The 22,541-nt window shown below is 66.3% G+C and overlaps 4 protein-coding genes across 7 annotated transcripts in view; 2 read left to right on the top strand and 2 right to left on the bottom strand.

Annotated features, from left to right (window-relative positions):
* PPP1R37 (protein phosphatase 1 regulatory subunit 37) overlaps positions 1-4,529 on the top strand; it is a 28,718-nt gene extending 24,189 nt beyond the window's left edge. Inside the window, exons 12-14 of the mRNA XM_062598200.1 lie at positions 331-1,237; positions 2,024-2,112; positions 2,582-4,529. Of these exons, the coding sequence (XP_062454184.1) occupies positions 331-1,237; positions 2,024-2,106 (990 nt within the window). The 3' untranslated portion in view covers positions 2,107-2,112; positions 2,582-4,529. The remainder of the gene's footprint in view (positions 1-330; positions 1,238-2,023; positions 2,113-2,581) is intronic.
* A 1,619-nt stretch (positions 4,530-6,148) lies between these two features.
* NKPD1 (NTPase KAP family P-loop domain containing 1) lies at positions 6,149-10,464 on the bottom strand. Its single transcript, XM_062598198.1, has 4 exons — positions 10,423-10,464; positions 9,271-9,439; positions 8,482-8,613; positions 6,149-7,818 (listed from the first exon to the last, which is right to left on the bottom strand). Exons 1-4 carry the CDS (start codon positions 10,462-10,464, stop codon positions 6,149-6,151), a joined length of 2,013 nt encoding a protein of 670 aa, XP_062454182.1.
* Positions 10,465-13,384: 2,920 nt separating this feature from the next.
* BLOC1S3 (biogenesis of lysosomal organelles complex 1 subunit 3) lies at positions 13,385-16,437 on the top strand. The gene is made up of 2 exons (XM_062598266.1): positions 13,385-13,448; positions 14,274-16,437. Exon 2 carries the CDS (start codon positions 14,282-14,284, stop codon positions 14,813-14,815), a length of 534 nt encoding a protein of 177 aa, XP_062454250.1. The 5' UTR covers positions 13,385-13,448; positions 14,274-14,281; the 3' UTR covers positions 14,816-16,437.
* Positions 16,438-16,962: 525 nt separating this feature from the next.
* Positions 16,963-22,242, bottom strand: CCDC61 (coiled-coil domain containing 61). 4 transcript variants are annotated; one of them, XM_062598249.1, is made up of 15 exons: positions 22,210-22,242; positions 20,768-20,937; positions 20,449-20,531; positions 20,084-20,247; positions 19,841-19,993; positions 19,165-19,381; positions 18,901-18,983; positions 18,707-18,766; positions 18,395-18,597; positions 18,210-18,288; positions 17,887-17,996; positions 17,698-17,776; positions 17,547-17,613; positions 17,303-17,372; positions 16,963-17,204 (listed from the first exon to the last, which is right to left on the bottom strand). In XM_062598249.1, exons 2-15 carry the CDS (start codon positions 20,913-20,915, stop codon positions 17,107-17,109), a joined length of 1,614 nt encoding a protein of 537 aa, XP_062454233.1. In that variant the 5' UTR covers positions 20,916-20,937; positions 22,210-22,242; the 3' UTR covers positions 16,963-17,106. The 4 variants fall into 4 exon arrangements, with proteins under 4 accessions (XP_062454233.1, XP_062454234.1, XP_062454236.1 ...); XM_062598250.1 differs by having other exon boundaries at positions 17,547-17,607; XM_062598252.1 differs by lacking the exon at positions 17,887-17,996 and having other exon boundaries at positions 17,698-17,820.
* Positions 22,243-22,541: the final 299 nt, after the last annotated feature.

Genomic DNA, 22,541 nt, shown 5'->3' with positions numbered 1-22,541 from the left:
GGGGGTTGTCGTGGCAGGCAACGTGCCCGGTGATCCCGTGGCTCCTATCTCAAATCACGTAGGTCAGAAGGGGTTTCCGGAGGTCTCTGGCTCAAAGCGGGACCAAATTAGGCTGCTCGGGGTCTTGCGCGGTCACGCGTCCGATGTCCCCGAGGACGGGGATCCCGCAGCCCCTGGGACACGAGCAGTGACGGCTTCGTTTCTTGGAAGCTCCCGGGAATCCGGTTTATTTGGAAATCGGGGGTCTTGAAACGCAGCAATTTGTATTCAGCTCTTGCATTTTGAATTACTTAGGGCATTTTTGGTTGATTGGTTGGTTGTTTTTTGCAGGTGAAGAGTTTTATTGAAACCCAGAAGGCTCTGCTGGCGGAAATCCAGAACGGCTGCAAGCGCAACTTCGTTCTGGCCAAGGAGAAAGAGGAAAAGGAACAGAAACTGCAGCAGTCGGCTTCGATGCCGGAGATCACCGTGACGGAGCCTCTGGAGGAGGGACCTGCGGAGAACAGCCAAGACGACAGCGCGGCGTCCACCCCCGAAGAGGGAGAAGAAGTCGAGGAGACCCCGGCGTCCAAGGAGAACGGGGACGCGGAGCGGGCAGCGGACGGCGGCGCGGCTTCCTCCGATTCGGATACGGACGAGGAGGCGGACGCCGGGTTAGAGGCGAAGGACTTCGGCCGGCTGCAGGAAGAAGCCGACTCTGATCGCGTGGCTCGCGCGCCCCAGCCGCCGCTTCCCTCCGAACAGCCCGTGCGCGCGGCGCGGGAGTCGCAGCGCGATCCCAAAGGAGCGGGGAGCTTGGGGAACCGCGCCGGCTCGCCGGCAAACGAGAGAAGGATTTCCGTTTCCAGTCCTGGCCGAGGCCATAAAATCTTCGTGGTGACGCGCGTCGAAAGCTTGCCGGAGCGAGCGGCGGAGGACGCCGCGTGCCCGCGGGAGACCGCGGGCACTGTGCGAGGCGCCGCGGTGAAACCAGCTGAGTCCCAAACCCAGCTCCCGGCCCCAAAAACTGAACGCTCGGACTCGTGGGCGAACGGGACCGTTCCCGAGTTAGCCGCCGACTCGGAAAACGCGCCGGCGGCGCGGAGCGCCGGCCCCAGCCCCGAGCGGAGTAGCTCTGCGCCCTGCGAGAACGCGATCCACGACACTCCGCTCCCCAACGGGCTGAAGACGGATTTCGCCCGAGCGCTGCCGGATGCGGACGGCGACGGGAAAATCGGGAGCCGTGCCGTGGAGCACGGTAAGAGCTCCGAACCGGAGACCGTCCCCGAGCCCTGCTCTGGCACGTTGTTCCCTAAATACCTGCGGGGCGACGTGGCAGAGCCCTGGCGGCGCCGTTCCCTGGGCTGGTTTCTTTGCTCGGTTCCCTCCATGCGATATCCGTACGGAGCTTGTTGCGGGGCGGGGGGAGCTTTTTCCTCTGGCGGTTTTGAACCCGACGCGAAGCGCTCCGCTCTTGGCAGGACTCGGAGGTTCGCGTTTTGAAGGCCCCGGGTGCTGTCTGTTTAATTAGGCATCTAAACGAGCCGCGGCGCCTCGCGTTAACGATCCCTGCGGGGATGCTCGCTCCCGAGCGCCGGCGGGGCCCGGGTGAGGGCCTGGCCGGCGGGGCGCAGCCCGCTCGCGGGGCCGGGCAGCGAGGCCTCTCGGCACGTTTGAAAAATCAAAGAAACCCCAAAAAAAACAAAAAAAACAAAAAAAACCCACAAAACCCCCAAAAAACAACAAAAAAAAACCCTTTGGAGACCCGTTTTGGAGCAGCGAGCTCGTGACTTGGAGCATGTCTGATAAAGCAAGCGCCCGCTCCCGAGGGCGAGATCGAAGTGTCTTGGCAGAACCTGCTGCCTTTTCTTTCTTTCTTTTTTCCCCCCCCCTTTTTTTCCCCTTTTTTGCACCTCTTAGTGCCGTAGCAAGCAGGCTCTTCCAGACCATAAACCCTTTTTTCTCGGGGCGACGCGAATCCTCGGCCTTTTGGGGCTTCTGACGAGAACTGAGCGAACTGTTGCCGTTTTGCTTTCGCTTTCAGAGCTGAACTGCTCCAAGAACGAGAAGGAACTGGAGGAATTGCTCCTAGAAGCCAGCCAGGACACGGGGCAGGAGTCGCTGTGACCGCAGGCAAGGAGGGTTTATGGGGTTGGGATGAGCCTGTTAACAGGGAACAGGCTCGACCCCGAAGGAAACGAGTTTCCCGGAGCTGTTTCTGGAGCCGTCGGCTCCCGGCGCTGTGCCGACGCAGCCCCGGCTCTGCCGCACCTCCGAACCCGCCGGAGCTTCGCCCGGACACGCCGGGAGTCCGACGTGCACGGGGCTGAAAAGCTCTCGAACGCGCTCGAGAGAACCCGCGGGCTGCCGGGGCGGGAGAGCTCGGAGCGGCTTTTCCCGGGGCCCCGCGGCGGCGGCGGCGGGGAGGTTTTTACTGTGGCTTTCGCCTTTGCGTCTCCCGCAGATCCTCGGCGTCGGAGCGAGGCGCCGGGGGGGGGAAAACGCCGGTTTAGCTTTGTTCTCTTCCCGCCGCGCGCGATAAACGAAACAAACCTTGGTCTTCGGTGCAAAGGTGATTTTATTTATCTATTTATTTTTGCAGAACAGCCTGTTTCCTGCCCTGAACTCTTCCCCGCGTTCTCGACTCGCCTTCCCTACCAGGAAGGACTCCGATATTCCCAGGGCGACGGAGGAAGGGAAGGAGACCGGAGGAATTTTACCGAACCGGAGACTTCCCTCCCTTTGTCTGAGATATTTCTGCCCTTCTCTAGACGCTAGCTGATCCATTTGCGTTTTCTTTTCTATATTTCTCTGGAATTACCACTTGTTACCGCGTAATTTGTAAGGAGACGATAACCGCGCCCTGGAGACCGGGGCGGATGCACAAGATACTGCTCTCTTCGATCCGCGTGGGAGACGAAAAAACAAAAAAAAAAAAAGAAAAACCAAACACACGCCAACCCGGTGCCTCCCGGTTCGGGCTCGGCTACGCCGCCGCACACTACGAAGCGCCCCAGGTTTCCGCCGGAGGCTTTGAACGAGCTGCGTTTCGGGGCAAACACTCGCGAGCAGGATGGTTGCACACGCCTCTTATTCCCTGGAGGAGAGCGGGAGGCACGGACGAGCCGTGGTCGCCCGTTGAGGAACTTAGATCACTAAACGAGATACCCAGGACAGGCTGCGTTTGCAGCCACGATGGTTATTTATTTTAAAGTCCCTTTTTCTTTTTTTTTTTTTTTTTTTTTTTTTGGTATATATTTATCATGAGCTGCAAAGTTATTGGGTGGGGATTTGACTTAAAAAGACGATGTAGAATATTAATTACTTTTAGGCTAACCTGCAACTTTTCTCTGAACTTCCGCTCTTGGTTTGCAAAACTCTGCCAAAAAAAAAGAAAAAAAAGAAAAAAGGAGAAAAGAAGAAAAAAAGCACCACGGGAAGAGCCTTCCCCTTGCAAAGCCTCCACGAAGCGGGGCCCGAGCCGGAGGCGCCGCATCCGGACGCAGCACGGGACACGGACACAGGGCCGAGCCGGTGTCGGGAAAACCTGGGTGGTTTTTTTTTTTTTTTTTTTTTTTTTTACCCCCGCTTTTTGGGGACCAAACGAGGAAGCCGGAGCGGCTGCTGCGATCCAGGAGCGGCTCCGTTTCCCCTTTCTACCTTCCCTCCTGCGTTCGGGCTTTGCGCCCCGGCGCGTTTGCCGGGGGTGGGAGTGGGGGAAACGCTGCGGCGTTGACGGATAAATCCAGGATTTTTTTTTTTTTTTAATTATTATTATTATTATTATTATTATTATTATTTCTCGGGACTCGAAGCAGCTTTCGCTTAGCCGCTCCGACCTCGTGAAGCGGCGCGGAGAGAAGAAGGAGAGAGAGAGGAGACGTCGTCCTGCCTTCGGAGACGTTCGCCCCTTTTACCAAAGGTTGGGCTGAGGGTTCCCGTCTCGGAACGGGCTCCGGCCGGGAAACCTCGCTCGGAGCCGCCGCGGGAAAAGGCGTTCGGCTTTCTCAGGGAGGGACCTCTCCGAATCGCCGCCGTCGGCCTCCCCCCCCCCCAAAAAAAAAAAGCATCGCTCCGGAGAGGAGCTCGCCCGGGCGCCGGGAAACCGCTGCCGGCGCTAATCCCTAATTTAACCGAATGGGACGGGCCGCGGGGGGGCTGCCGGGTAAGACGTCACGCGTTTCGATTTTTTTTCCCCTTTATTTTTTTTCCTGATTTTTTTTTTTTCCTGAAGTGCAATAAATCTATCAGGGAGCTGAGGGCACTTGGCCGCGCGGGATCGGGGCGGGAGAGGCGTTTTGGTGCACTGGAACTGAATCACGTCGGGCAGCCGCTGCGTTAACACTACGCACGAGGGAGGGGGATTTATTCGCTGACCTTCGTCCTTCCTTTCCGTCGGGCCGGGGCGGGGGGGATATTTCTTTCTTTCTTTCTTTCTTTTTTTTTTTTTTTTTTGTTTTTTTTTCCCCCCCTTTCCCTCTTTCTTTTGCGTTGTTGTCGGTTGTTGTTAACACTGTTTTCTATTAAATGAAACCCGCATTCGTCACCGACTCCTCCTGTCTCTTTGGTACCTACAAACATCCCATATATATATATATATATATGTAAAAATATATATATTATATATATACATATAATAATAAAAAAATATATATATAATATATATGTAATATATATGTGACGTTCCCGCTGCTTTTCCAGGAGATGCACAGATTTAAACCGAGAAGGGGGGGGTGGGTTTTTGTTTTATTTTATTTATTTTTTGGAGCGGTTTTATCCCATGGGCTCGGAGGCACCGGCCCCGTTTTTTTCCCCGCGAGTCTCTGGGAAGGAGGCGCCGGGAGCGAGCGTTATATTTCTTATTTTTTTTTAACCCTCTTTCAGAAAAAGCTCGGAGCAGGGGGCAGCTTTGCCGGGAGGGGGGATTTGCGCCCGGAAAAGGTGGCGGCGGCAGCGATGCTGCCGCTTGAACCAGAAAAAGGGGAAAAAACGGGGGGAAAAAAAGAAAAAGGCTGCTGCTGGATGCTGGGGGGGGGGGCACTGGGAGGACTGGGAGGAAAAGACCCCCCCACCCGCGCGCTCCTGGGATGCTCGTTTGGGGGGATAAAACCCGGAGAGTCGCTGCCCTGGCCCAGTCCTCCCAGTCTGGCCTGGTCTCCCCTGGCCTTCCTCCCAGTCTGGCCTCAGCGCCCCCGGCTTTCCTCCCAATTCTCCCAGTCTGGCCTCAGCACTGCCAGCCTTCCTTCCCAGTCTCCCCCAGCCGCTCTTTTTGCTTCCCTTGGTATCCCCAGTATCTCCCAGTTCCCCCCCCCCAACCTGGCCCAGTCTCCCCCAGTCTCTCCTCTCGCCTTCTCCCAGTCCCCCTTAGCCTCTCCCAGTTCCCTCCCAGCCTGGCCCAGTCTCCCCCAGTCTCTCCTCCCGCCTTCTCCCAGTCCCCCTTAGCCTCTCCCAGTTCCCTCCCAGCCTGGCCCAGTCTCCCCCAGTCTCTCCTCCCGCCTTCTCCCAGTCCCCCTTAGCCTCTCCCAGTTCCCTCCCAGCCTGGCCCAGTCTCCCCCAGTCTCTCCTCCCGCCTTCTCCCAGTCCCCCTTAGCCTCTCCCAGTTCCCTCCCAGCCTGGCCCAGTCTCCCCCATTCTCTCCTCCCGCCTTCTCCCAGTCCCCCTTAGCCTCTCCCAGTTCCCTCCCAGCCTGGCCCAGTCTCCCCCAGTCTCTCCTCCCGCCTTCTCCCAGTCCCCCTTAGCCTCTCCCAGTTCCCTCCCAGCCTGGCCCAGTCTCCCCCAGTCTCTCCTCCCGCCTTCTCCCAGTCCCCCTTAGCCTCTCCCAGTTCCCTCCCAGCCTAGCCCAGTCTCCCCAGTCTCTCTCACCTCCTCCCAGTCTCTCCCAGTTCCCTCCCAGCCTGGCCCAGTCTCCTCCAGTCTCTCCTCCCACCTCCAACCAGTCCTTCCCAGTCCCCCCCTACAACCGGCATGGCGGCCGAAGGCGCCGCACCAGAGTCTTCCTCGGGCACCGCCACCTCCCACCCTCCGTCCCCTGCGCCACTGGGAGCACTGGGAACACCGGGCGCCCGCGGCTGGCGCCAGCTGCCCCGTTTGCAGCATCGTCGTTAATTACGATTTTTTTGGAGGCTTTTTTCACCGTTTTGGGGGCTTTTTAATTCCCGGCGGCTCCGCGTCACTCCGGGGCCGGGCACTGCACGCTCCTGGAGACGGCGGCGGCGGCGGCGGCGGCGGCGCTGGCCCGCGCCAGGCGCGCCAGGTCCCGCAGCAGCCCCATCTCGCGCCGGATGGAGTGGTCCAGGTTGACGGTGAAGCGGAGCAGGTGAGCGGCCTCGGCGGCCGTGAAGGGGAAATCGCGCGCCAGGAAGCGCTCGAAGAGCTCGGCGTCGCCGTCCAGGCACAGCGCCCGGCGCAGCGCCTCCCGCGCGCCGCTCAGCTCCCGCGCGTTCTCCTCGAAGACGCTCCACAACGTGCGGGTGGCCAAGGCGTCCTGCCCGGCGTCCTCCATGCACTGCAAGGCCCAGCTCAAACGACACGGCCACTGGTTGGCCAACACCACCCAAGCGGCGGCGGCGCGGGCCGAGAGGTCCCGCCGCGGCCCGCCGTGGTGCAGCATGAGCCGCAGCGTGATGGGGATGGTGTTGACGATGCGGCGCACCTGGACGCTGCTGGACGGCACGTAGCGGTAGAGGCTGTCGGCGGCGTCGTGCAGGCAGCGGAAGGCGGCGTGGATGTAGCGCACGGCCTCGGCGTCCACCTCGTGCCGGCTGAGCTCCCGCGGCGCCGCCGCCTCCGGCTCGCCCCGGCCCTTGGCCCGGCTCCGGCGCACGTTCCTCTCCACGTTCCTCGTGATGATGCGGTACATGAGGTCCTCGCGCGTCTGCACCGCGTCCTCCACGCACTGCAGCTTGGACCTCACGCCCATCTCCGGGATGGAGAAGGGCAACGTCACCGTGCGGTTGAGGTAGAGGTAGCCGTTGTCGGCCAGGCCCTTCATGCAGCTCGTCTGCTCCAGGCACGGCACGATCACGCTGGGGTCCACCACCAGGATGAAGATGAAGGGGCTGTTGGTGTCCGAGAGCAACGTGTTCATGGCGTTGAGCACCCCGGCCACCTTCTCCGGGTAGCAGATGTCCAGGCTGGTGATCTCCAGCACGATGCGGAGCCGCCGCCGCTCGAAGATCTCCATGAAGGCCAGGAAGTCGATGAGCACCTCGATCTCGTTGCGCACCTTGCTCATGAAGCCCAGCTGGCTGGTGAACTTCTCGCTGTTGGTCAGCCGCTCGATCTTCTTCTTTTCGCTGATGAGCAGGTTCTTGACGACGGAGACGACGCCCAGCACCAAGCCGGAGCCCGACAGCGAGGCGACGGTGCTGCCGATCACCTTCAGCGCGTGGTTGTCCTTGATGCCGGGCACCAGCAGGGCCACCAAGAGCACGCTGAGGCCCGCGCTCAGCACGAAGAGCATCCCCCAAAGCTTGAGGCACGTGCTTTTCTTGAGGACCCACTCCCGCTGGCTGAAGCCGGAGGCAAAGTGGGGCCGGCTGCCCATGACGTGGAAGACGCTGAGCGGCAGAGGCCCGAAGTGGTGGCGGATGCTGTCGCAGAGGGTGGTCACCAGCCCGGCCCAGAGCTTGTCGCAGCCCGCGTACTGCCAGGCGCTGAAGCGGATGAAGATGAACTTGATGTTTTTCCTGCGCAGGTGGACTTCGGTGATCACCGGCTTGTAGAAAGCCAGGTACCACAGGGCCAGCAGCAGCCCCCAGCCCTCGGGGCTGCGCGCCTTCTGGTGGCTCTTCTGCAGCTCGGCTTCCTCGCGCCGCGCCATCTCCTCTCGCATGAAGCCTGGGGACACAGAGAGAGAGCGGCCGTGGGTCACCTCCGTCCCACAGCGTCATCTCCTGGTGGGGCTTCAAGAGGGGCTGTGTGGGCAACGTTGTCCCAAACCTGAGGAGCAGATGGGCAGGACGTGGTGCAAGAGGCACCTCAGATGGGGCAGATGGGCTGGACATGGTGCAAGAGGCACCTCAGATGTTGGGGAGCAGATGGGCTGGACGTGGTGCAGGCAGGACCTCAGATGGGGCAGATAGGCTGGACGTGGTGCAAGAGGCACCTCAGATGTTGGGGAGCAGATGGGCTGGACGTGGTGCAAGAGGGACCTCAGATGTTGGTGAGTACATGGTCTGGACGTGGTGCAGGCGGGACCTCAGATGGGGCAGATGGGCTGGACATGGTGCAAGAGGCACCTCAGATGTTGGGGAGCAGATGGGCTGGACGTGGTGCAGGAGGCACCTCAGATGGGGCAGATGGGGTGGACGTGGTGCAAGAGGCACCTCAGATGTTGGGGAGCAGATGGGCTGGACGTGGTGCAGGTGGGACCTCAGATGTTGGAGAGCAGATGAGCGGGACGTGGTGCAGGTGGGACCTCAAATGGGGCAGATGGGCTGGACGTGGCCCAGGAGGGCCCCCAAATCCAGGGGGGCGAACGTGCCACCACCCCGCACCTACCCGTGACCTTGTCGAGCAGCGAGTAGATGCGGTGGCCGCAGGGCGCGTAGAAGCCCACGGTGACGGGGGTGGACGTGTGACACAGCGTCTTGGAGAGGCACCGGCAGTAAACGTCATCCTCCGTCAACAGCTCTGGGGAAGACGAGGCGCCGGTCGGCAGCGGGGGGCACCCCGGAGCCACCCGCCGGCGCCAAGCCCGTTGGGCATGGGAGAGAGGGAAGAAGGGGGGGGGTTTGGGGCAGAACATCTGGGATTTGGTGCAACCTGGGTGAAGATCCCTGGCCGAGCGGTGGCCCGGGGCAAAACCCAACGGTTTTGAGGCTGCTTAGGTGGATTTTGGGACTGCTAGGACTGTGTATGTGGGAAGGATGGGATGGGATGGGATCATGTGGGGAAGATGGGATGGGGCAGGACGGGATGGGATGGAAGGAATGGGATGGGATCAGATGGGAAGAATGGGATGGATCAGTTGGGAGGGATGGGATAGGATGGGATGCAGAGGGAAAGATGGGAGGGATCAGATGGGAGAGACAGGATGGGAAGGATCAAATGGTTGGGATGGGATGGGATGGGACAGGATTGGAGGGATGGGATCCGATGGCAGGGATGGGATGGGACATGATGGGATGAGAGCAACGGGACACGATGGGATAGGATTGGCTGGCAGGGACGGGATAGGATGGGGCAGAATAGGTGGGATGGGAATAGGATGGGATGGGAATGGGATGGGGATGGGAATGGGATGCAATGGGATGGGATGGGAGGGGACGGGCGCCGCGGTGGCCGTACCTCGGTCCTCCCCGGGCTCCACCTCCACGAAGGCGCTGTCCCCGCCGGGCGGCAGGCACCCGCAGCCCCGGGGCACCCCGGGGTGCCCCAGGCAGGCCACCTCCTCCTCCTCCTCGCTGCAGCTCGTGGGCGTCGCGGGGCCGACGGCACGCGGAGGGCGGCAGCCGCACTGCCGGCGCGGGGAGCCGGGTGTCACCGCGCTGCCGCCGCGGTGGGACGGAGTGGGGGGGGGGACACGCGCCGCAGAGGGGCTGCTCCTGGGGACGCTGGGGACACTGGGGACGTGGGGCAGCCGGGGCTGGGGAGACTGCGCTGGTGGCCATGGGGCACGTTGGACTGGGGACGCTGGGACAGCCTGTGCTGGGGACACTGGTGGTCTTGGGACAGCCTGAACTGGGGACACTGGTGATCATGGGACAGTCTGGACTGAGGACATCGGCGGTTGTGGGACTGGCCAAACTGGGGGACATTGGCCAGGCTGAACTGGGGACATTGGTGGCCATGGGACAGCCTGGACTGGGGGGACACTGGCCAGGTTGAACTGGGGACACCAGTGGCCATGGGACAGCCTGGACTGGGGGACACTGGCCAGGCTGAACTGGGGACACCAGTGGACATGGGACTGGCTGGACTGGGGGACACTGGCCAGGCTGAACTGGGGACACTGGTGGCCATGGGACAACCTGGACTGGGGGGACACTGTCCAGGCTGAACTGGGGACACGAGTGGACATGGGACTGGCTGGACTGGGGGACACTGGCCAGGCTGAACTGGGGACACCAGTGGACATGGGACAGCCTGGACTGGGGGGACACTGGCCAGGCTGAACTGGGGACACTGGTAGCCATGGGACAGCCTGGACTGGAGGGACACTGTCCAGGCTGAACTGGGGACACGAGTGGACATGGGACTGGCTGGACTGGGGGACACTGGCCAGGCTGAACTGGGGACATGAGTGGGCATGGGACAGCCTGGACTGGGGGGACACTGGCCAGGCTGAACTGGGGACACTGGTGGCCACGGAACTGGTTGGACTGGGGACACCAGTGGCCGTCCAGGTGCCATCTCCCCCCCCCCAACCCCCTTTTGAGTGCTACCCCGCACCCCGGAGCAGGGCGCCGTGCCCCATCCCCGTCCCTGTCCCCGTCCTACCCAAGCCGCCGCCGTCAGATCCTGCCCCGCCGCCGGCTGCATCCGGGCTCGCCGCGCTCCCGGCTACCTCCGGCCACATTTATCCATCGCCTCCTCGCCGGCGCTCGCCCGATTTATAAGGGGACCGAGGCCGGCGGCTCCGGAGGCTCCGACCACACCTGGCCTGTTTCCCTCTGGGCTCCGATGACAAATGCACCGGGGAAGGAAAAAAAAAATAATAATAATAAAACAACAAACCAACCGGCCCGGGCTCGGGAGGAAATAATTAAGTGCGGATTAGGCAGAAATTCTGGCTGCGCCAGTGGGAGCCGCGTTGCTGCTCATCCCGGTCGGCAGCGGCACCGTCTCCTCCCCGCGCCTGAGTCAGGCGGCAGCAATGTCCCGGGCGGCTCCGGCTCCGGCTCCGGCACGTGCGGCGTGGGGACGAGGGCGGCGGAGCGGGGACGTGGGGGGGGGGGGTGAGAGGGACGAGAGACGTGCAGGGGACACGGGGGACGGGTGCAGCCCGCGCGTGCAAAGCTCCGCGGCACGGCGGCGCGCAGCCCGTGCAAGGGTTCTGCCCTGAGGCCAGGGTGACGGGCAGGGGGTGCCTGGGGGGGGGGGGGGGGGCTGAGCCCTGCTGGTGCCTGGTCCTGGGGGGGGGGGCACGGGGACCCCCGAGGGTGTGGGGACCCCCCCACACACACACCCCCAGGCAGCTCTCGGCGTGCCGCAGGGGTTAAGGGTGGCAGCTGGAGCCTTTGGGTGCCCTGAGTGTGCAAACACCTCTGGCACTGGACCTGGTGCCTGGGGAGGTGCTTGTGAGCGTGCGGGTGCCCGTGAGTGTGCAAATGCCTCTGGCATTGGACCTGGTGCCTGGGGGGGGGGTGCTTGTGAGCGTGCGGGTGCCCGTGAGTGTGCAAATGCCTCTGGCATTGGACCTGGTGCCTGGGGAGGTGCTTGTGAGCGTGCGGGTGCCCGTGAGTGTGCAAATGCCTCTGGCATTGGACCTGGTGCCTGGGGGGGGGTGCTTGTGAGCGTGCGGGTGCCCATGAGTGTGCAAATGCCTCTGGCATTGGACCTGGTGCCTGGGGAGGTGCTTGTGAGCGTGCGGGTGCCCGTGAGCTGCAAATGCCTCTGGCATTGGACCTGGTGCCTGGGGGGGGGTGCTTGTGAGCGTGCGGGTGCCCGTGAGTGTGCAAATGCCTCTGGCATTGGACCTGGTGCCTGGGGGTGCTCGTGAGCGTGCGGGTGCCCGTGAGTGTGCAAATGCCTCTGGCATTGGACCTGGTGCCTGGGGGTGCTCGTGAGCATGCGGGTGCCCTGAGTGTGCAAACGCCTCTGGCATTGGACCTGGTGCCTGGGGGTGCTCGTGAGCGTGCGGGTGCCCGTGAGTGTGCAAATGCCTCTGGTATTGGACCTGGTGTCTCAGGATGCTCGTGAGCGTGCGGGTGCCCGTGAGTGTGCAAACGCCTCTGGCATTGGACCTGGTGTCTCAGGATGCTCGTGAGCGTGCGGGTGCCCATGAGTGTGCAAATGCCTCTGGCATTGGACCTGGTGCCTGGGGGTGCTCGTGAGCGTGCGGGTGCCCGTGAGTGTGCAAACGCCTCTGGCACCAGCTCCCAGTGGCGAACTGGGCACCGGCCGTGGGATGGGGATGGAGGCGGCCCCGGCCTCCAGGAACCAGGCAGCAAAGTCCAGCTCCCCTGACCCCCCCCCCCCCGTGCCCCCCAATGTCCCCAATGCCCCCAGGTCCCCCAATCCCCTCAGCGCCTCAAGGTTCCCCGATCCCCCCCCCAGTGCCACCAGGTCCACCCGATCCCCCCAGTGTCCCCAGCTCCCCCCCCCCAGTGTTCCCAGCTCCCCCGATCCCCCCCCAGTGCCCCCAGGTCCCCCGGATCCCCCTCAGTGTCCCCAGCTCCCCTGATTCCCCCCCAGTGTCCCCCAGTGCCCCCAGGTCCCCCCCAGTGTTCCCAGCTCCCCCCCCCAGTGCCCCCAGGTCCCCCTGATCCCCCCCAGTGTCCCCAGCTCCCCCGATCCCCCCCAGTACCCCCAGGTCCCCCCGATCCCCCCCAGTGTCCCCAGCTCCCCTGATCCCCCCCAGTACCCCCAGCTCCCCCCAGTGCCCCCAGGTCCCCCCCCAGTGTCCCCAGCTCCCCCGATCCCCCCCAGTACCCCCAGCTCCCCCCCAGTGCCCCCAGGTCCCCCCGATCCCCCTCAGTGTCCCCAGCTCCCCCGATCCCCCCCAGTGCCCCCAGGTCCCCCCGATCCCCCCCCAGTGTCCCCAGCTCCCCCGATCCCCCCCAGTGCCCCCAGGTCCCCCCGATCCCCCCCAGTGTCCCCAGCTCCCCCGATCCCCCCCAGTGCCCCCAGGTCCCCCCGATCCCCCCCCAGTGTCCCCAGCTCCCCCGATCCCCCCCAGTGCCCCCAGGTCCCCCCGATCCCCCCCAGTGCCCCCAGCTCCCCCGATCCCCCCCAGTACCCCCAGCTCCCCCCCAGTGCCCCCAGGTCCCCCCGATCCCCCTCAGTGTCCCCAGCTCCCCCGATCCCCCCCAGTGCCCCCAGGTCCCCCGATCCCCCCCAGTACCCCCAGCTCCCCCCCAGTGCCCCCAGGTCCCCCCGATCCCCCCCAGTGTCCCCAGCTCCCCCGATCCCCCCCAGTACCCCCAGCTCCCCCCCAGTGCCCCCAGGTCCCCCCGATCCCCCCCCAGTGCCCCCAGCTCCCCCGATCCCCCCCAGTGCCCCCATGTCCCCCCGATCCCCCTCAGTGTCCCCAGCTCCCCCGATCCCCCCCAGTGCCCCCAGGTCCCCCCGATCCCCCCCGTGTCCCCGCCCGCAGGGCGGAGCGCTCCCACCGCCGGCCGCCAGGGGGCAGAGCGCGCCCGGCCGCCCCCCCCACCTCGTTCTCCCGGCTCCGCGCATGCGCCCTGCGCACTCCTGGCACCGCCCCCGCCCCGCCATGGCGAGTGAGGGCGCCGCCGGGGGCACGTGACGCGGGCGCTGCGCGCGCCGCCTGTCATGTGACCTGCGGAGGCGCCGGGCGCCAGGTGGGGGGTTGTGGGGGCTGGGGGAGGGTCCCTGAGCGTGGGGGGGGGGGTCGGGGGTCGCCATGGGGCTGGGGAGGGGCCAGAGGGCCGGGGAGGGAGGCTGGAGGGTCAAGGGGCCCAGGGCATTGCTATGGGGCGGGGAGAGGGGGGCAAAGAGGGTCTGGAGGGTCATGAGTGCGGGGGCTGGGGGGTCTCCGTGGGGCTGAGGGGCAGGCTGAGAGGGTCTGGAGGTCTCTGTGGGGCTGGGGGGGGAGGCTGAGAGGGTCTGGAGGGCCTTGGGTGAGGGGTCTGGGGGTCTCTGTGGGGCTGGGGGGAGGCTGAGAGGGTCTGGAGGGCTCTGGGTGAGGGGTCTGGGGGTCTCCGTGGGGCTGGGGAGAGGCTGAGAGGATCTGGAGGGCCCTGGGTGAGGGGTCTGGAGGTCTCCGTGGGGCTGGGGGGAGGCTGAGAGGGTCTGGAGGGCTCTGGGTGAGAGGTCTGGGGGGTCTCTGTGGGACTGGGGGGAGGCTGAGAGGGTCTGGAGGGCCCTGGGTGAGGGATCTGGGGGGTCTCTGTGGGGCTGGGGGGAGGCAAAGAGGGTCTGGAGGGCCCTGGGTGAGGGGTCTGGGGGTCTCCGTGGGGCTGGGGAGAGGCTGAGAGGGTCTGGAGGTCTCTGTGGGGTTGGGGGGCAGGCTGAGAGGGTCTGGAGGGCCCTGGGTGAGGGGTCTGGGGGTCTCCGTGGGGCTGGGGGGAGGCTGAGAGGCATTAGGGGGCCTGCGTGTGGGGGGGGGGGGCGAGAGGGGTGCCGCATCCCACCCCACCCCACCCCCCCCCTCGCCGCCCCCCCAGGTGGGGCCATGGCGGCCGCCCGCACCGAGGCGGTGGTGCCCGGCGAGGCCTCGGAGAGCGACTCCGACTCGGAGCTGTACGCGGCGGCCGCCTGCGCCGCCCCGCCGGGGCTCAAGGTGCCGGGCGAAGCCTCCGAGACCGACTCCGAGGAGGAGGAGGAGGAGGCGGCGAGGCCGAAGGGCTTCCCGGACCTGCCGCCGCTGGTGGTGGAGCGGAGCCCGGCGGCGGCGGAGCGGCCGGAGGCGGCGCCGGCGCCGTGGGGCGGCTCCTTGCTGCAGCAGCGGCTGCTGGAGGGCAACGCGCGGCTGCGGGGCGCCGTGGGGGGAGCCGTGCGGCGCGGCTACGCCGAGGCCGCCCGGCACCTCGGCGCCCTGGCCGCCCCCCTGGGCCGGGCCCAGGCCGCCGCCGCCGGCGCCTCCCACAGCCTCCGGCTGGCCCGCCGCGACCTGCGCGCCGTGGCCGCCGCCGTGGACATCGTCGCCGGCTGCGGCCTCCTGCCCGACATCCGCGGCGAATTGCCGCCGGCGCCTTGTGGCCCGTGATGGTCTCCGTGCCGCAGCTGCTGGGGCCACCGGCTGTGGCCTCCTGCCCAACATCTGTGGTGACTTGCCACCAGCACGTCGTGGCCCGTGGTGACCTCCGTGGTGCCACCAGTTGAGGCCTCCTGCTTGACATCTGTGGTGACTTGCCACCAGCACCTCGTGGCCCGTGGTGACCTCCATGGTGCCACCAGCTGTGGCCTCCTGCCCGACATCTGTGGTGACTTGCCATTGGCACCTCGTGGCCCGTGGTGACCTCCATGGTGCCACCGGCTGTGGCCTCCTGCCTGACATCTGTGGTGACTTGCCACCAGCACCTCGTGGCCCATGGTGACCTCTGTCTTGCAGCTGATGGGGCCACCGGCTGTGGCCTCCTGCCTGACGTCTGTGGTGACTTGCCATTGGCACCTCGTGGCCCGTGGTGACCTCCATGGTGCCACCGGTTGTGGCCTCCTGCTTGACATCTGTGGTGACTTGCCACCGGCACCTCGTGGCCCATGGTGACCTCTGTACTGCACCCCCATGGTGCCACCGGCTGTGGCCTCCTGCCTGACATCTGTGGTGACTTGCCACCAGCACCTCGTGGCCCATGGTGACCTCTGTCTTGCAGCTGATGGGGCCACCGGCTGTGGCCTCCTGCCTGACGTCTGTGGTGACTTGCCATTGGCACCTCGTGGCCCGTGGTGACCTCCATGGTGCCACCGGTTGTGGCCTCCTGCTTGACATCTGTGGTGACTTGCCACCGGCACCTCGTGGCCCATGGTGACCTCTGTACTGCACCCCCATGGTGCCACCGGCTGTGGCCTCCTGCCTGACAGCCGTGGTGACTTGCCACCAGCACCTCGTGGCCCGTGGTGACCTCTGTACTGAGCACCACCAGCTGCGGCCTCCTGCCCGACATCCGCAGCGACTTGCCCGTGGCGTAGCTGCGGTGGCACCGGCACCTCATAGCACATGGCGACCTCCATGCTGTGGCAGATGCCACCAGCTGTGGCCTCCTGCTCGACGTAGGTGGTGACTTGCCCACGGTGTAGCCGTGGTGCCGCCAGTGCCTCATGGCACCTGATGACCTCCGTGCCCTGGCCGACGGTGTCACTAGCACCTCGTGGCACGTGCCGATCTCCATGCTGTGGTTGATGGCGTCACCAGCTGTGGCCTTCTGCTTGACGTACGTGGTGGCTCGCTGCCAGCGGCGCCGCGGTGTCACTGCCCCTGGACTGCTGCTCTGGTGCCTCCTGCCGCGTCCGCCTGGCCTGTGACCACCTTGTGACTGTGGCCACCAGCCACAGTCTCCTGCTTGACGAAGGTGGTGGCTTGCTGACGGCGTAGCTGCGGTGTCACCGGTACCAGGCTGCCGCTGTGGCGCTTCACACCACGCGCCTGAACGTCACCGGCTGCGGCCTCCTGCCTGACGTTCATGGTGACCTGCTGCCAGTGTAGTCACGGTGTCACCGTCACCAGGCCGTGGGTCTGGTGCGGGTTTCCCCCCACCCCAACCCTCACTTGTTGTTTTCGGGTGGGTTTTTCCTGCCCCACTCAAGGGCTTTATCAAAACTCGGCAGCAAATAAACCCCGCCGGGGAGGACGCCCACGGCGGCGCCGGCTCCAGCGCAGGGGCGACCGTGGCTCCAAGTCCTGGTGGGAAGTGAAGGGCACAGGGATGGGTGGGGGGGGGGGTCTGGGGAGGAATCCCAGGGGCACCCGGGGGTGCAGAGCGTGCCACCAGCACGGCTGGTGCCACCTGCGGCGCGGTGGCCTTTGAGCTCGCTGGCGGCCCAGGGGACGTCAGGAGAGATGATCGGAGAGGTGGCGCGTCACCGTCGCCCTGCTGTCTCCTCCATCCTCGCGTCCCCTCCGTCACCATCCCCTGCCCCACGTCCGGGTGGCCCTGGCGGTGGCCCTAGCTGTGTCCCCCAAGCCCCTTCTCTGTCCCTGGCCCAGGACCTTCGTCCTGTGCCACTGCCTCGTCCCCCGTCCCCGGCCACCCCGTGCTCTTCCTCCAGCCGCGTCCCCTGTCCCCAGCAGCAGCCCCCCAGCCCCATGGGGGCCACGGCGGGGGGGGCCGCAGCGGGGCGGTGACACAGCCAGCGAGCAGGACGGGCCCGTTCACCCCCCCCACCCCACCCCGGGCGAAGCTCGGCACCGCGGGGGCCACACGGAAGGTTTATTTACACGGAGAATCGTGTGCCCCGGAGGGGGGGGTCCCCCGGAGGGGGGCCACGTCCTCCCCCCCCCTTCTTTTCCAGGCGCCGCGGCTCCGAGGGCCCAAAAGAGGGCGAGGGGGGGGGCGGGCGTTACGTGCGGGTGTCCAGGTTGTTCATGTACTCCTGCAGCGCCTGCAGCCGGGCGTCGATCTCCGACAGGTCGGCCGCCGGCTCCTCATACAGGTTCTCTGCGGGTGACGGAGGGGGAAGGGGGTCGGCGAAGGGCCCGCAGTGCTGAAAACGCGGAGGGGACGAGGGTTTTTTTTTTTTGGGGGGGGGGGCTCACCTTTCCCCGCGCGCCGGCCCGAGCTGGGCGTGCTGGCCGAGTGCTTCTTGTGCCCGGCGGCGCGAGGAGCCTGGCAGGAGGCGCAGGGAGGTGAGCGGGCGCCTGTGCCACCGGCTCGGCTGGTGTCAGACCCCCACCCTCTCCTCCCCCCCCCCACCCCTCTGGGGCAAGAAGCGAGAGGTTTCTGGCTCGGAGCCGGGGAGGGACCGCGGGCGTCCCGGCTCGCCGCCGCAGAGCCGCTCACCGAGCTGGGGCCGTTCCAGGACGAGGAGCTCAAGGGTTTCCTGGTCCGCGCCGCTCTCCGCCTGCCCCTGCCGCAGGGAAGCGCGACTCGAGTCCTCCCCCGCAGGCCAGCGAGGGGGCCCAGGCGTCCGGCCCTCCGCCGCGCTCCTTACCTGAGGGGCACGGGCTCCGAGTACTCATCCGCCTCGCTGCCCGAGCTCACCGCCGAGCGTCGGCTCCGGACGCTTTCCGCTGAGGAGAGAGGCGGCGGGAGGAGCTCAGAGACCGAGCGGCAGCTGGGAAGGGGTTGGGGGGAAATGGGGGGGGGGGAAGGGACCGCGCTGCGGCAGCCGGCGACTCACCCGACGAGCTGCGCCCGCGGCTCCTCCCCGGGCTGTCGCCGCCGCCGCCGCCAGCCGAAACGCCGCGGGCCCAGGGGACGGCGCCGGCCCCTCGCCGCGGCCGCCGCGGGCTGCACCCAAGGGAGAGGGCAGTGAGAGGCACCGCGAGGGCCAGGCCGGCTCGGCTAGCGCCAGCCTCCGGGGACGCCCCGGGGGCTTTTCCGTGTTGGAGAGCGGACGGATGGGAGGATCGGGGCGGTTTCGCGTCGGAAACGGGGCGGAGAGGAGGATTTGGGGGCGCTCCAGAGAGCAAAAAGCCGCCTCCGAGCGCTGCTGGGACTTACTTTCTCAGCTCGGCCTCCTTCTGTTTGCGCTCCTTGGCCTTGACGAAGGCGGTGGGGTCGAAACGCGGCGGGCGGGAGCCTGGCGGGGAGGAGACGAGGGCGTCAGGGCCTCCGCGGCGCCGGGCCTGGGATTTGGGGAGTTGGGAGGGAGCCGTGGCGCCCCCCCCACCCCCCCGGCCCCTCACCTGCGGGCGAGGGGGACTGGCGCGGGAGGCGGCTCTGGCTCCCGCCGCGGCTCTCCCTGGACGCGGAGCGCTGGCGCGGGGGCGGCCAGGCCGCGGCGCGCTCGCCGGAGCTGGAGCGCGGTTCCTCGCGGGCCTTGCCGTGCCCGGAGGCGCGGGCGGCGGCCGAGCGGCTCTGCGGGGCCGAGCCGGTGGGCGTCGAACGCCTGCGGAGAGGGAAGGGAGCGGGGAAGAGGGCGGCCGGGCGGGAAGTGGGGGGGTGCCCCGGCCACCCCTGCCCCCGGCCCAGCTCCTCCCCAGGGCGAAGGGTCTCACGGCAGCGCCGCTCTCTCTGCTTCCAGGCGGCCTGCAGGCTCCGAGCCCTGGACCCGCACCCTGCAAAACCCAATTTTTGCTCCCTGAAGTTCTCCCGGCTCCGTCCCGTGAGGCTACGGGCTCCCTCTCCGCCCCCGCTTGCTGGGGGGGGACCCCCGGAAGCAGCAGAGGGGCCGGCTGCCGGGGCAACTCACCCCTTCTTGTACAAGGCCAGCTCGGCGGTGAGGCTCTTGACGCGGATCCGCAGGGTCCTCTCCGACGCCTTCACCTCCGCCAGCTAAGGAAGGGGAAGGGTTCGCTCCCTGCTCCGTGTCGGAGCCGGCAGAGTCCACCCCACACCTCCTGCTCCACCTCCTGCCCCGAGCCGCCTCTCGGGGGCCGTTAAATACCCGCTGCGTGGTTAAACACTGCCGGAGGGGAGAGAGGGGCGCGCGGCTGGTGGCGGCGGGCAGCCCCACCTCGCTGGCCAGCTGCCGGTTCTCCTGCAGGCGCTTGGTGGCCGCTCGCTGGTGCTTGGTTTTCTCCTTCAGCAGCTCCTCCTCGAGGCTCTGCACGATCTTCTTCAGGATCTTCACCTCCTTGGCGGCACAGCTCTTGGTGGCGAGCCGCATCTCCTCCTGCAGGCCCAGCACCACCGACTCCACCTCCTGCTTCTCCTCCAGCGTCCGCTGCAGCCTGGCCGGGGAAACGGGTCGGGTGAGGGCTGGCGAGCAGCCTCTGGCTCGTTTTCCACATGGAGTTGCCTCCAGAGCTGCTCCACTGCATCCCAGAGGAAAGGGGAAAAAAGGAACTCGTCTCCGTCCCCTTAGGGAAAGCAGCAGAGCGGCTGGCAACGCCACATCGGCAGTGCTGAGCCCGTTTTGCCCCGTTTTGGGCACTCCTCTGCAAGCTGGGGCAAAACCAAGGGGCGTCTTCTGGTTCCCTCCTCCTCACTCCACCAGCGGGAGCAGGAATAGGGGGCCCAGGAGTCCTAACCTCGCTCCAGCAGGCCCCAGCTCTCTCCCACCTCGCTGCGGAGCGCAACGCCGGCTCCGAAACGGACCCGCAGCGGGAGCGCCAAGGCACGGAGCCAAGCGCACGCGGGAGAGGAAGCGGGGCCATGGGAGCCCGTCCTCGCGGCTGCGCCCCGCTCACTCGTCCTGCAGCCGTCGGATCTCGGCGTCCCGGAAATCCTTGCCGGGTCTGGCCTTTAACAGGGCCAGCTCCTCCTTGAGCTCCCGGATCACCTTCTGCAGCGCCACGGGGTCGGGTTTGCCCACGTAGGGCAGGGGCAGCGGGTAGTGGATCCTGCGGAGAGGGCCGGGCGGTGAGGAGGAGCGCTCGCGGCACGGCCCCGGCCGCGTCCTCGGCGCCGTTACCTGTCGAACTCCACGTTACCTGTCAAACTCCACGGAGTAGATGAGGATGAGGTAGCGCTTGGAGCTGAGCGGCGAGGCCTTGAGGGCGGAGGGGAGGTGCCGGGGGCCCACCCCCACCTTCCTGCTGCGCAGGGCCTCCAGGTCGGTGTAGGTGAGCAGGTCCAGGCTGACGGACTCGCTGCTCTGAGGAGGGGGCAGGTGGGGACCTGGTGGGACCCTCGGCGTCCCCCACCCACACACCCCGGCGAGGAGACACCTCACGCCAATGGGCGCATGCTGCTCCCTGCTCTGCTTTTTTTTTGCCGAGACGCGGAGGCCCACGGGTCCCAGCAAGGCGCCCAGATCCCCCGCAAGGCCACGGGCCACGAGCTCTGCCGGCCTCACCTGCGTCAGCGCTGACTCCAGCATGCTGCAAAAAATCCCAAACTGCTTAAAGTTGCCCGTCTTGTGAGTCAGGTCTTCAATGACTAGGAGGAAAAAGGAAGAATCATCAGTCAGCAAATGTCTGAGGTCGAGGCAGGTCCTGAAGTCACTCGAGGTTCTGCGCTAGCCACTGGCCTCCTTCACCCAGGAGGAGCCTTGCTCTGAGCATCGCCTCCCGCTCCGCTTTTGGAGCGGGAGGTGGAAACGCTCCCCCCCGCTCCCCTCGGTTGCCAGCCGGGAGGGAGTCGGGGCCGCGCGCGTCCCTCCCGGCAGCACTCACAGGCGGCGTCGAACTCCCCTCTCCACTGGTCCGTGGTGAGCCGGTCCTCCACCTCGACCTCCAGCGCGCCGCCGTTCACCGCCATGCGCACGGCGTGCTCGCCGCCCCGGAACGCGTAGTCGGCCTGCAGGCACTGCAGCTTGGCCATGGCCCGGCTCGTCGTGGGCGTCCTGCGGAGACCGGCATGCTCGGGGGGGGAGGGGGTGCCAGGGTTGGGGGGACGCAGGGGCAGGGGGAGATGCCAGAGACAGGGCGTTGCTGGGGTGAAGCCAACAGACTGGCATTTCGGATGGGCGTGGGGGGGGGTAGGATAAGGCCTGGGGGGGAGCTGTGTGTAGGGGGGCAGTCTGAGCAGGGTGGGGGCAACACAGGGCTCTGAGTCGGTGGTGCAGGGGGGGAACCCAGGGTTTAGGGAGGCTTTAGGGGGGAGGAAGGGGAAACCCAGGGCTTGGGGTGGGCTTTTTTTTTTAGTGGTGGTGGGGGGAACCCAGGGATTAGAGGGGGCTTTAGGCTGGGGAAGTTCAAGATGTGGGAGAGCTTTTTGGGGGGGGGGCAGAGGGAAGAGCCTAGGGCTTGGGGGAGTGCTTTTGTGGGGGAAGGGGGAAGCCCAGGAGTAGGGGGACTTGGGGGGGGGGGGGGAAGGAGGTGACTCCAGGACTACAGGGGACCTTGGGGAGGGGCAGGGGGCTTAAGGGGGACTTTTGTGAGGGGGAAAGGGAAGAGCCCAAGACTCAGGGGGGCAGAGGGAAGCCCAGCGCTTGGGGAGGGGAGAGACTGGGGGAACCCAGGGTTTGGGGAGGGCCTGGGGGGAAAGGAGGGAACCCCAGGACTATAAGGGACTTTGGGGGGGGCTGGGGGAACCCAGGTTTTGGGGAGGGCCGAGGGGGGGGAATGAGGGAATCCCAGGACTATAGGGGACTTGGGGGGGGGGCAGGGGAGAGCTCAGGGCTTGGGGTTGGCCAAGGGGGGGGGGGGAATGAGGGAACCCCAGGACTATAGGGGACTTGAGGGGGGGACTGGGGGAACCCAGGGTTTGGGGAGGGCCTGGAGGGGGGAACGAAGGAATCCCAGGACTATAGGGAACTTGGGGGGGGGGAACCCAGGGTTTGGGGGGGGTCTAGGGGGGAATGAGGGAACCCCAGGACTATAGGGAACTTGGGGGGGGCTGGGAGAACCCAGAGTTTGGAGGGGGTCTGGGGGGGGAATGAGGGAACCCCAGGACTACAGGGGACTTTGGGGGAGGGCAGGGGAGAGCCCAGGGCTTGGCGGGGGGGACATTTTTTGGGGGGAAAAGGGGGAACCCAGGACCGGGGGTCTTTGGGGGGAGAGCTGGGGGGAACCCAGGACTTGAGAGGGGGGTCACCGGCGCGAGGAGACCCCCGAGAGGGGCCGCGGGGGGGGGGGGGCCGCGGGGGGCGGCAGCGGCGGCCCCGCTCACTCACCGCCCGCCCGCCCCGCTCCGCAGTTGCCTCAGCCGCAGCCCCGCCTACCGCGGCCTCCGCTTCCACCCCCATTGGCCGGCCACCAACGGCTCCCGCCATCCCATTGGCTCCCGCCGCTGCCTGTCACTTCCCCCCCCCCCCCGCCGAGGCACCACATTGGCGGCGACCGTTAACGGCCTCCCCCCTTCCACCCCACGCAGCCGCCTCCAGCTGCTATTGGCTGCCAGGCCGCGCCCACGCCCACCTCCGCGGAGGCAATTGGTTGCTGCTGCTGTCAGTCATCCGCTTTCAGCGAGGGGAGGGGGAGCGCGGAGGGGCAGCTCGCGCCTCCG

Source organism: Rhea pennata, chromosome 32 (genome assembly GCF_028389875.1).
Source record: "Rhea pennata isolate bPtePen1 chromosome 32, bPtePen1.pri, whole genome shotgun sequence".
Classification (NCBI taxonomy): domain Eukaryota; kingdom Metazoa; phylum Chordata; class Aves; order Rheiformes; family Rheidae; genus Rhea; species Rhea pennata.
This window is presented reverse-complemented; position numbering and strand designations above follow the sequence as displayed.